The sequence below is a fragment of the Scardinius erythrophthalmus genome (assembly GCF_964197995.2).
Source record: "Scardinius erythrophthalmus genome assembly, chromosome: 3".
Lineage (NCBI taxonomy): Eukaryota > Metazoa > Chordata > Actinopteri > Cypriniformes > Leuciscidae > Scardinius > Scardinius erythrophthalmus.
In genome coordinates, this window is record NC_138223.1 from 19,612,019 (window position 1) to 19,625,200 (window position 13,182).

Genomic DNA, 13,182 nt, shown 5'->3' on the forward strand with positions numbered 1-13,182 from the left:
CTCCAGACGAGTATTATACATCTTTTAGGAGCTCTGTCTGCCAGTGCATCCATTGGCTAGCTGGAGGTTTCCACTAGTGCTTGTGATTGGCCATACTTAATGATCCTTGGCTCATCATTTGCCCCTGTAATTTACTATTGTATGCAGGCGGAATAGCTGCTGATAAGTTTGAAATAGCTTGGTACTGGAGAAGACGTGTGCGTGCGGGCAAAATATATTTCCTTGCTGGGCTGAGATTTTTCCATCACCTAGGATGCTTCTATCCTGTATTCGGATGGGCATGAATGGTCTCAGTCGGATATTCACAATGTAGATATTTTTGCTGGATGTTTGGTGAGGACTATTTTGCAAATAATGTTTTGCGCTAAACTGAAGGATCTTAAGATTTCGGGTGAATGCCCCTTTTCTATGGCCGTGGGAAATGAGGAACCTGCGGACTTTGAGGAAAGCAATGCGGTGAATGTTGTGCCAGTATCCAGAGAGGTGCAGGGTAATATCGCAAACATTCTGCCTAAACGCAAAATAAGCCGGAGCAAAGTTAATCTGCATTCACTGGGCGAGAGCATCCGAAAGCTGGTGTGCCCGGAGGTAAATTCATGTTTAATTCACCTGATGATATTTTGCAGCAGATTCTTATAGCCTACGTTGGATTGGAAAATCTGTTTAATTTCAGCGTTCTGCTTGCAAAGCGCGCAAAGAGAAATGTGCAAGGCAGACAAACGACAGTTAATAATTACAAAACCAAATGCACACACGATATGCTATATGCTATATAAAATGTTATTTTTTTTTCTTTTAGTTCGAGAAATTGCGAAATGCATTGTTCAGAGTTATGAAACAGCAGATAGACATGAGTTGGTAAGATGTTTTTTCCCTTTCATTATAATATGTTATACCATGAATTATAAAATTGTCCTTGTATCATTCTATTTTTAATTTTGTCGACCATTTGTCGACCATTTACTGTTGTAGAGATTGTTTGAATATTGTTTTCATTCTTATGAAAAATTATTTCATTATTGTTTTCCACATTGTTTTATGTTTATATTCTATATTGTCAATGATATGTTCTATAATGTTGTCAATGTGAATTATTATATTATATTATATTATATTATATTATATTATATTATATTATATTATTATATTTTACTAGTTCAGCCTAAAGTTCAAAAGTGCTCTGATGTTGTTCTTCTTGTTTCATTCTACATATTCATTTATTGACTATATGTTTTAATATGTGTCCAAAGCCCTGTAGCATGCAGTTCTGATGGATCTCAGACACTGGACAATGCTGAACAATTATCCGATGTCATGAGAAACTACTCACTTAAAACAGGTAGGAAGAGGCATTAAAATGTTTATATATTCATTAATATTATTTACATTTTTAATGAATTGTATTTTTTACATTAAATCCAAGGTATCCCCATGGATGCACTAAAGATCTCTCTGGGTCTGGAGGTGTTTCGGGACTGTTATGAGGAGGATGGTCATATTCTCAGAGTAGTGGGGGGAGCTCTCCATGATTTTCTCAACAGCTTTAATGTTCTCTTAAAGCAAAGCACACTCCCCACCCCTGAGGTACAGCGTTACATCCACCAAGCTTCCATCCTCTGCCTGGACAAAGATCCAGGACTCCTGACAGTCTATTACTTCAACCCCCTCCCCACCACTGAGCTCTTCTTCTCGGGTATCATCCAGGCGGCAGCGTGTTTGCTCTACTGCACACGGGTGGAGGTCAGAATGGATGTTGGGCATAAAGACAGTGGTGCTCTACAGGCCAGTCATCAGCCCCATCTGCTGTACTCGGTGGTAGTGAGAGATGGCAGGAGCCTCACACCAAGCCCCATGAGGACACACTCGTCTGGAGACATCCCTCTCTCGCTGCTCTACACTACTTTTCCCTTCCACATTCTCCTGGATCAGGAAATGGTCCTGATGCAGATTGGAGATGGTTTGAGAAGGAGGCTTGGGCGATACAGAGATGGTCAAAGGAGACCTGTTTTCAATGAGCACTTTGCCATTGTGTCACCCGAGATACGAGCCAGCTTCCAGGATATTTTGACCATGCTTAACACCCAGTTCATGCTACGGTTGAAACATCATGGAGCGAGCTCTGCTGACAGCCCTGGAAAGGTATTTTTTTGTTATGCTGATGCTAACAATGGGCCACCAGTTATGTGTGAAATTGCTTACCTGGGACTTTTTAAAATGTCAAGCTTATTGCTTAGCTAAGACAAGCTAAACAGAGTGTGGAAAAACATCTATGTTTGCAACTTTGAATGCAATGTATGCAAGTTTGCATTCACAATGTGAACCTCTGAAGGTCTATGTGTCATTGTATCTCATCGACATGCATCAAAGAATAAGAAGAATCAAAGATTGCTTTGGGTTTTATGTTGATTAGACAATTAAAAAGCACAACATGATTTAACTAATCAGTGCAAAGTAATTAGTAGGATTTTTACTCATAGGTTTATCTTCGTGCTGATCTGAAATGAGTTTTTATGAGGTGGTTGAAGGGAAATTTATATTGGCAAATCTCAGTTTCTTAGGTTGCAGATGATCAGTATAATAAGGGCAATGCAATAAAGTCCTGTACCATGATGAAATGAACATGGCACCAAATGTCAAGACGTGGAAGGCCCCTCAAAGGCACAATTAATGAGATCTACCTGATCACATGAAAGGAATTGCACAGCAACCTCATATCTAGATTAGTTTAAGAAACAAACAGTACACGTAATATACGTTGATGGTACAGAGGCATTATAAGGAGTTTTTGCATCCATGTTTCATATAATGTTTAATCTAATGTGCTTTCCTTTATTAGTTACATTTATCTATATCAAGCAGAATTCATTTCAGCTTTACCCCTTGGTAATTTTTTGGAAAAATAGAGGAAGATATTATTATTTTATAAAAAAAAATACTGCACTGAATGGCACATTCATTTTATTTACACAGACTAAATATCAGTTAATATTATGCTTTGGGTCTTTTCAAAAACTCAAATTCATATACAGTAGTAGCCGAAAGTGATGTCCGACCTTGGAAAATGTATATCTTCACCCTTTATTTAAATATTATTCAAATAAAACCTGTAGCTGTAGTTTGCCTTTTTTTTGCCAAATCATTTTATCAGATAAATACCTTAACCAACTTTGTTTTTGCTTCATATCTAAAATATTTTGATAGTTTAATTGAACTTCTAGGGTCATAAAAAACTGATATCCAACATAATTTTTAGGCACTACTGTAAGTCAGATCTTTTGGGTATACAATACAAAAATTGAATATTTCCAGTGTACACTATAAGATTCTACTGACATAAGATAAATCGACATCAGTCAGCAAATAAATCATTTTCCTAAACAAAACTATGAACTTAGGTAGGTGGTAGGGTCATGATGACGTTAAGGAGCTTACTTCAAAAGAGTGTGTAAACTAAGTGCAAATCAAATCCCTTTGAGCAAGATAAAGATAAATTACATTATATTCAACCTGTTCTCAAGAGAAAATTGCAAACATTTAGCAAATTTGTGGTGAATTCGTATGAAAAAAAAAAAATTTTTTTAGAAAAAGTAAAAGTCCATTCATAACCACACATCTAAACCTAACCTAACCCTTTAAGCAGATTGTACAAAAAAGTATGAATGAGATCGTACAAATTCGCAAATGCATATATAGTGCGCATAAAGAATAACCATGAACCATGAAGTGCCTCGATTAAATTATGTATTATAAAATATTTATTAACATAATATATTTATATACATTGGTCACATTTATAGCAAATTTGTCCAAACCTCTGAATTAATTCCCATCCTCCCAACCCTCTCATTTTAGCATATGGACTTGAAGGGGCAGATGATCTTCATGTCAGAAATGAGTGCTCTCCTCTTCCTCGGTTCTCCGTGTGTGGATAAGCTGGAGGAATTGACAGGCCGGGGCCTCTACCTCTCTGACATTCCCATCCACAATGCACTACGAGATGTTGTTCTGGTTGGGGAGCAGACCAAGGCCCAAGATGGACTAAAAAAACGACTGGGCAAAGCCAAAGCTGCCCTGGAACAGGCACACCAGGCCCTGGAAGAAGAAAAGAGGCGAACAGTAGAGCTGCTCTTCACGATATTCCCAGGGAACGTCGCCCAGCGTTTGTGGCAGGGACTTCCTGTGCAGGCGAAAAAGTTTGATCATGTCACCATGCTGTTCTCAGATATTGTGGGCTTCACTGCAACCTGTTCACGTTGTACACCCATGCAGGTGGTAAACATGCTCAGTGAGCTCTACACTAGGTTTGATCACCACTGCGGTGAGCTGGATGTTTATAAGGTGAGTGATATTGTACTTTGGTCCTAACAAATAAATAACACTATGTAGAACATTTCACTGCTACTCACTACTGATAAGTGTTGAATTTTTCATGGATGAATTGTCCTTTGGTTCTATGTTTTTGGCATAGTGTATTTTAACCTTTTTTGGTCTTTTAGCTTCAAAGTAGCAAAAAAGGGGCTGTGTTTTTTTTTATTTGGAGATTGTAAAATATGTTTATCTAGGGGCCCTTGGGATTTTAATACAATCATTCACCCGAAATCTTTTTCATTTTTCATAATTTCTGACATGCAGGCTCATAAAATGCTGGGAGGTTGGCTAATGTAATCTGTAGCAGAATTTCCCATACACATGCAGCAGAGATGAATTTCTTGTAAAAGACAGTGGAGGAAAAGTTTAGCTTAGTGTCTGGCTTTGCTTACATTCTTACAGACAGCTATATCCTAAAATAGATTCCCCTCTTGTCTTCTCCCAACATATCTCAGCTGGTTCATGATGTGTGTCTCAAACATCTCCATACTGAATGTGCAATAACAGGGAATTAATGTCTCTCAAGCTGTCAAAATTGTACCATTTTGTTAACGTAAAGTTAGTTTGTATAGCCGGTTTCAAAATAGCTTACTTTCAACACTGAAACTTCTGCTTTCACGTTGTAAGATACTGCTGATTTTTTATTTATTTTTTTAGTCAAAATTACATCAAATAGTCAGTTAACCTAATCCGGTGCATGGTTGGGAATATAAGGGGTGATAATTATGCAATAATATAATACAATTTATTTATCATAATTAAATTGTTGTCTAAATTCACAACGGTTATGTTAATTGGTTTTAACTTATACATGAATGTCACAAGAGAGGCAATTCAGAATATTACGGCAGCCATGAACCTTGAATATACTCAGAGGTGTGTAATGAAATATTTAGCACTCTGCTCTCATAACCTTTCATATGTCCTCATTTGTGCGTTCAAGGTGGAAACCATCGGCGATGCGTACTGTGTAGCTGGAGGATTACACAAAGAGTGTCCCACCCATGCTGTCCAGATTGCTCTCATGGCTCTGAAGATGATGGAATTGTCGGATGAGGTCACGACTCCCATGGGGGAGATCATCAAGGTAAGTGTTTCATCAGGTTTTTCCAAATTATGTGTACAGTTATAGCATGAATACTATGTAATGAGTCAAATGTTCCATATACTTATTATTGTCTTTTATTCTTGTATTCATTTATTTAAATTTCTCTCATATGTCATGCAAACCTTTAATAGACTGCTGATATTAAACAAAATAATGCAACTGCTTCAACAATGTTGTTCGATGGTAGAATAAAATCGATGCGTGACTCATTTACACAGAATGCTTGTACATTTTTGTGCAAACACACTCACACTACAATGAAAATAATTTTTGAAAGGTCACATTTAATGTATCCTATTTTAGGATCAAAAATAGGTATGTTCATATTATTCATAACAGTGCAATTGTCACCCAGAATAATTGATCAGAATTGGAATTAGTATATGAATACTGCTGCTTTAGACACAAAAATATTATCATTTTTATCTTAACAAATGATCTTGGGGAAAAGTAATATTTATGTTTGGTTTGAAGATTGGGTTGAATGTTCTGTATTTTCATCGTTTTAACATGAAATGTATTGGCAAACAATAGACATCAGGAGATGTCAGGAGGCTCAGAAATAGTAATATTACACATAGTTTGAAATAAAGAATTTTAAAAAAGAATATTTGAGAACAAAGATGTAAAGCAAAACTATTTTTTGATTTTTAACAAAGTGCTTGCTTTGTTTTATTCTCAGATGCGTATCGGGATCCACTCTGGCTCGATTTTGGCAGGTGTGGTTGGTGTTAAAATGCCCCGCTACTGCCTTTTTGGCAATAATGTCACATTAGCCAACAAGTTTGAGTCCTGTAGCCTGCCAAGAAAGATTAACGTCAGTCCCACCACATACAGGTATAAACAGAGACAACTGTCCTGCTTTTTTGTATTATTATATTTGAATCAGCATGTTTCTAATTCTCTTGTAGTTTTGAGATATAAACAAATATTTCATCTTTAAGTGGGAGTAAAATGATTTGTACACATAAATGAGCTCAACAGCTAGTTCCCCTTCGTCAGCTCACTATGACATACGTAAGAAGTGATTCTGACGAATGGGGATCTCGCTCGAGAGCCTATCTACTTCGAGTGTAACTAAACGAGCCAATGCACATTGGCAAGAGCAAAACAGCTGTTTTCACAGCTCAGAATGTTGTGCCTTCAATGAGAATGTGAGGGCTCACATCAGGCTTGCACTATCGTCCTGTTTGTGTAGCCGCGGTCATCCCTGGGTGCTTCAGCACCAGAGAGAGCAGTTTCCTGAAGGAGCATACACTGTTCGACACTGCGACTTTTTCAAGACGTCATTCAAACCGTGTGTTTCTGGATGCGGTAGTTTCCTATCCTCATATGACGGCCACGATCACACACTGCCTGGGCTTAAGCGTGTTGAGACTGCGTTTGTGGGTGGTTCATGTTCTCTGATGAGAGCATGACCACGTTGGCACGTTGTTCATCTCCCCTTTCTCGTAAAGGCTTGAGTCGCTCAGTGTGCCATGTGCCGCCGAGCTGCCGGCTGACAGCGCGGATTGTCACGGCAACTCAGCGTGCGTTGTTCGGCGCTCTAGATTCGAGGCCGAGACTCAAGTGCCTCAAATGAGGTGGAGTCCCCTTGCCTATTCCCTGATCTAGTTTCTCTTCTTGTGGCCACCAGAAAAGGACTACTTTGGCTAATAGCATTGGTGATCTGAGGATTACAGTGAGCGTTCCCCGACGAGACCACCTCCTCGGGCCCCTCATTCCTCTAGCGCAGGGTTCACCAATCTCGGTCCTGGAGGGCCGCTGTCCTGCAGAGTTTAGCTCCAACCAGCTCCAACACACCTGTTTGAAAGTTTCTAGTATGCCTAATGAGACCTTGATTAGCTGGTTCAGGTGTGTTTAATTGGGGTTGGAGCTAAACTCTGCAGGACAGAGGTCCTCCAGGACCGAGATTGGTGAACCCTGCTCTAGCGCATTGCAAACATGCTGAGACTGCGTTCGTGGGTGGTTTATGTGGTTTACCACGTCGGCACGTTTTTCATCTTGCTTTTCTCATGAGGGCTTGAGCGCTCAGCGTGCCGTGTGCCATCGAGTTTGACAGCTTTCGGATGGGATTACTGGTGCTTCTCATGAGGGACCAAGCATTTCATTCGGGGCTCCAGGGGAAGATTAGATGTCGATCGCTGCATCGGAGAGAGGGCTGTTACGCTCTGGAAATGAAGATGATGCTGAGTTCCCACTGTAATGGTGTGTGTGCTCATGCTGAATCAGATTCAGACTTGACAGCCACACTTTCCCGGGCTACTCTGGGGGCGCAGTGTGACGCAAAATCGCCTTGCCCCGCCCCCGTGCCTGCCTGGATGTGTATGTAAAACTTTGTCAGTATGGAAGCATTTTGGCCAAGGGTGTCAGTAAAATAATATAAATAAAAATAAAAAACTGTCACAGCTAGCTCTACTGTGAGGTCGAGCTTTCGCAGGAAGACGGCGCCACCTGTCTCAGCAGCCCTGAGACCCAGAGTCAGCCGCTCTGGGGGGGTTCGAAAACCAGTCAGTATATGGTGTGATCACCATTTGCCTCACGCAGTGTAACACATCTCCTTCGCATAGAGTTGATCAGGTTGTTGATTGTGGCCTTTGGAATGTTGTTCCACTCCTCTTCAATGGCTTTGCAACGTTGGACAGCGGTCCCACTGAAACTTTTTCAGAGGCTCCTGGGGCATATGGCATCTGCAGTCGCAGTAATGCAGCTCGGATTGCTTCATATGAGACCGCTTCAGCACTGGCTTCACGGCCGAGTCCCGAGATGGGCGTGGCAGAGCAGCATGTACCGGTGCACGTCACCCCGCACTGTCGCCAAACTCTCAGCCCGTTGTCAGACCCTTAATTTCTACGGGCAGGTACGTACAACGGGCATGCAGTTTCAGGTCTGTGGACAGGGCCTCAACTGCATTGGCAAATCAATTGCCTCTAGTTGCTCACAGTACGCTGTGCGCTGGGCCACATGCCAGGGATGTGAGGGCCCCACGCTCAAAGGGCCGCTACATGGCAAGCACGTACTTGTCCGTACGGATAGCACTGCGACAATTGCGTACATCAACTGTCAAGTTGGTCTACACTCCCGCCGCATGTTGCAGCTCGCCCGCCATCTCCTCCTATGGAGTCAAAAGCATCTGAAGTCGCTTCTTGCCATTCACATCCCTGGCATGCTCAATCGTGCAGCCGACGAGCTCTCATGACAGCTTACGCTTCCAGGAGAGTGGCGTCTCCATCCCCAGGTGGTCCAGCTGATATGGGACTTCTTCGGAGCCGCTCAGATAGATCTGTTTGCCTCTCCATACTCGACCCATTGCGAATTGCTTTATTCCCTGACCGAGGGGACCCTCGGCATGGATGCACTGGCGCACAGCTGGCCCCGGGGACTACGCAAGTTTGCATTTCCCCCAGTGAGCCTTCTCGCACAAACACTGTGCAAAGTCAGGGAGGACGAGGAGCAAGTCTTGTTATTTGCGCCGTATTGGCCCAACTGGACCTGGTTCCCAGAACTTATGCTCCTCGCAACAGCCCCTCCTTGGCCTATTCCTCTGGGGAAGGACCTGCTTTCTCTGAGACGGGGCACTCAAAGGCACCTGCGTCCAGATCTCTGAAAACTCCATGTCTGGTCCCTGGACGGGACGCGGAGGTTCTAGGTGACCTACCCCTAGGGGTGGTTAATCTGTCTGATTTCCCGATTCGATTCGATTACGATTATTGAAGTCCCGATTCGATTACAGTCGATTTTGGATTATTAACGATTCTCGATTAGCAATTATTGATTTTCCATTTCACAACAGTAAACGAAAAAATACACTACAAAGTGATTGCAGTATTAAAAAAAGTCAGCTGCTGAATTACTTAACTCTTTTATTGAGTAACAACAACTCAAAGCACTTTCTGTGTCGTGTAGTTATAACTTCAGAATTATTTGAATGTAGCTTATGTTCTGTAGAACACAGAAATGAATACATCACATTGTGTTGTGACTCAAGTTGAACTAAACAATAACAAATATATGAAAGGCTTATTTCCTTTAGGAAGTAGATCAGAACCAACATACTGTAGAAATTGGACAATTTTCTTCTAGAAAGACAAGGTGTTCAGGTGGAAGAAGACTGCAGGTTGCAGTCGAAACATGTCAAGGTAAAGAAAAAGTTTTTTCTCCACCTGAACACCTTGTCTTTCTAGAAGAAAATTGTCCAATATATATATATATATATATATATATATATATATATATATATATATATATATATATATATATATATATATATATATATTTTTTTTTTTTAGAAAATCGATTTTTTGACATTTGTGAATCGATTCAGAATCGTCCACGTCCGCATCGCGATGCATCGAAGAATCGATTTTTCCCCCACCCCTACCTACCTCAGGCGGTGGTAAACACCATCACTTCTGCTAGAGCCCCCTCAACGAGGCGCCTCTATGCACTGAAGTGGAACCTGTTTGTTGAATGGTGTTCTTCCTCCGAGGATGTCTGATCAGAGTCGTGCTTTCTTTCCTGCAAGATGGGTTGGGGCAAAGGCTGTCTCCCTCCACCCTCAAAGTGTATGTTGCCGCTAATTCCGGCACATCACGATGCAGTTGAAGGTAAGTCATTGGGAAAGCATGACCTTATCGTCAGGTTCCTGAGGGGAGCGATGAAACAGAATCCACCCCCTCCCCCCCAGGCTCCCCCCCTGCAGAGACCTCCCTTCGAACCACTGAAGTCAGCTGAGTTAAAGATCCTGTCACTAAAGACAGTGCTCCTGACTGCTCTGGCTTCCATCAAGAGGGTAGGGAACCTGCAAGCATTTTCAGTCGAAGAATCGTGCCCAGAATTCGGGCCGGCTAACTCTCACGTTGTCCTGAGACCCCGGCCTGGATACGTGCCCAAGGTTCCTACCACTCCCTTCAGGGACCAGGTAGTGAACCTGCAAGCACTGCCTTCGGAGGAGGCAGACCCAGGCAGCCCTAGACCCAGCTCCTCTGCGGACGAGCCCGTGCCTTTCCCTCGACAGAGCCTGCTCTGTCATCTCTGCTGGTGTTCTTTCCCCCCTATAACTAGGCTGGAACCACCCCAGAGACTACCATATGTTGTACTACCCTGCTTGGCTAGTCCATATGTGTAACCGTCACAGTGCCTCCCTCTGAGGTAGGATGTGGCTCCCGCAGCGTTCCCTTCCACAAGGGCACACTTTCCCAGCGTTATCCAATAAGTCACACTGAATGGGTCTTGCGGAACAGCAGTGACTGACCTTCTCTGCTTAGAGCTCCTACTTTCTGCCCAACACTGCGGTCACGGAGACGTACGTCCCCTTGCCACAGTTGCTGAGCTTCCGCTGTACGGCCGAGTCACAAGTCCGGCCCCGTAGCAGAAAACAAGGATGTGATGCACCTACCGCTCATTATATACTCGCGCCGCGATGCACAACATCTGGTGCAATTATCGCATGCCAATGTGCATTGGCTCGTTTAGTTATACTCGAAGTAGATAGGCTCTCGAGCGAGATCCCAATTCGTCAGGATCACTTCTGACGTACGTCTCCGTTCCCTCCTCGGGGAACGAGGGTTACCATACGTAACCGAGACGTTTTTTATTGTACAATGAAGTGTCAGCAACTATATTAGTTTTACATAAACGAAGACCAGGAACATTCCATCAAATGGATCTGTGTTTTTTTATGTTTAAGGAAGAATAACAAGATTATCCTTGTTAAATGATTTCTGGCTGAGCCAAAACATGTATAAGTATTTTCGTCATATTTCACTCTGTTACAGCTGATTTTTACTTTGTATACCTGCAAGTGGGCTTTAGGACAATTTTTGTACTTCTCTTTCATTTCAGATTGTTAAAAGATTGTCCAGAGTTCATTCTCATCCCCCGGAGAAGAGAGGATCTTCCGCCCAACTTCCCCACTGACATCCCTGGAGTTTGTTACTTTCTCCAGGCTCGTGATCAAAAGATAAGTGCTGCTTCCAGAGGCTGTGCTGCAGAGGAAACTCAGCCCTGTGGATGAAAACACAAAATCTCTCAGACAACGAATGCTGGAAACAGTGGAAACATTGGTTACAGTGGAAACAGTAAAACTGCCTGTCACTCTGTGTATCATTTTAGTTGAGCCAGAGGTAGTTTATCATCCAACTGTTGAATGTTGCCAAAAAACTATCAAATAACACTCATTAGAAGGGTTTCATTGAGCACTGTATTTTTCTTCACAGTGGCGTTAAAGGGTTAGTTCACACAAAAATGAAAATTCTGTCAGTAATTACTCACCCTCATGTTGTTCCAACCCCGTAAGACTTTCGTTCATCTTCGGAACACAAATTAAGATATTTTTGATGAAATCTGAGAGCTGGCTCACTACTTCATAGGCTGCTAGGTAATCAATATCTGCCATCCCAGAAAAGTGAGTAAAGGCATTGTTAAAATAGTCCAAGTGACTACAGTGGCTCAACCTTAAGTTTATCAAGCAACGAGAATACTTTTTGTGCGAAAAAACCCCCTAAAATAACGACTTTATTCAACTATTAATTTTCTTCTGAGTGGGCCTCTGAGTGAGTTCACATAGTGTAACAGTGCAGCACTTCTGGGTTGTACGTCAGAACATAGGCTCACTATTGGCCAGCATCACACGCATCACACACATGACCAGCGTTGGCCAATAGTGAGCTTACGTTCTGACGTACAACCCAGAAGCGCTGTTCCGAAGATGAACGAAAGTCTTACGGGGTTGGAACAACATAAGGGTGAGTAATTACTGACAGAATTAAAATTTTTGGGTGAACTAACCCTTTAAGTATGAGTCCTGTGATTTTGATCGGCTGGACTGTTTTAATAAAGTAATTCATTTATTTTGACTTCCTAACTATACCAAAAATTTAAAAAGCAAAGAATGTCATCCACATTTGTATCTATAATGATTGATTTCTTTAAACGCTATAGAGTCAAGAGAGTGAATCATTTATAGTTTAAGGACAGCAAGTATCATTTCAATAATCTGAATAGAGCACGTCATTGTAGTACACAGTAAAGGGGAAGAAAAGCAAACAGTAAAGCATCACCTCAGCAGAGCCCATCCACAATCATTCTTGAACTAAACGTTGTGACATTTCTTTTGTATTGTTATAGATCTGTAATAAACATGCTTTATTGAAAGTTTGGTTTGTTGTTGTTTCAATGCCACCTGCTCTTTCCATGAAACGAGTGAAAGAGAGACCACATAAAAGATAACTCTGTCGCATTAACCTAAATTCTGCGGCCTCTTAACATTGTCTTAACATTTTTGAACAGAACATGGGTCATGTGGGGTATTTCCTAAAATCCATGCTTTATAAAAAGTAATGTGGTGGTAGGCCTATATCAGGTGTACAACACAGAAATGCAGGGATAATCCTGTCTGTGGCTACCATTTCACACAATCATATAATTTTTATTTATTTAATTTTGCTTCTCTACATTCATCACTATTATACATATTACAACCAATTAAACTGTTATATAACATAAAAAATATTTTTCATGAAATATAACATAACATTTATAAGAATTATAATTGCACCATTTTATATACTGGAATACACCAAGGTTAGCTTCAGTAAATGTCTCAGAACAGGCCTACAAAACCCAAAATTGACACATTCAGGTTCAAATGATTTGCATTTGCTCGCACTTAATTAGAGAAAACTAGAGAAATTGTATATCTTGCC

At 41.5% G+C, this 13,182-nt stretch overlaps 1 protein-coding gene across 1 annotated transcript; it reads left to right on the forward strand.

Moving 5' to 3' along the window:
- Positions 1-354: 354 nt before the first annotated feature.
- Positions 355-11,492, forward strand: gucy1a1 (guanylate cyclase 1 soluble subunit alpha 1; the record flags this gene model as incomplete). Its single annotated transcript, XM_081361695.1, has 8 exons — positions 355-588; positions 800-858; positions 1,251-1,339; positions 1,424-2,139; positions 3,853-4,338; positions 5,312-5,455; positions 6,159-6,313; positions 11,321-11,492. The coding sequence occupies 8 exons, from the start codon at positions 355-357 to the stop codon at positions 11,490-11,492; spliced, it is 2,055 nt and encodes a 684-aa protein (XP_081217821.1).
- Between the last annotated feature and the right edge of the window lie 1,690 nt (positions 11,493-13,182).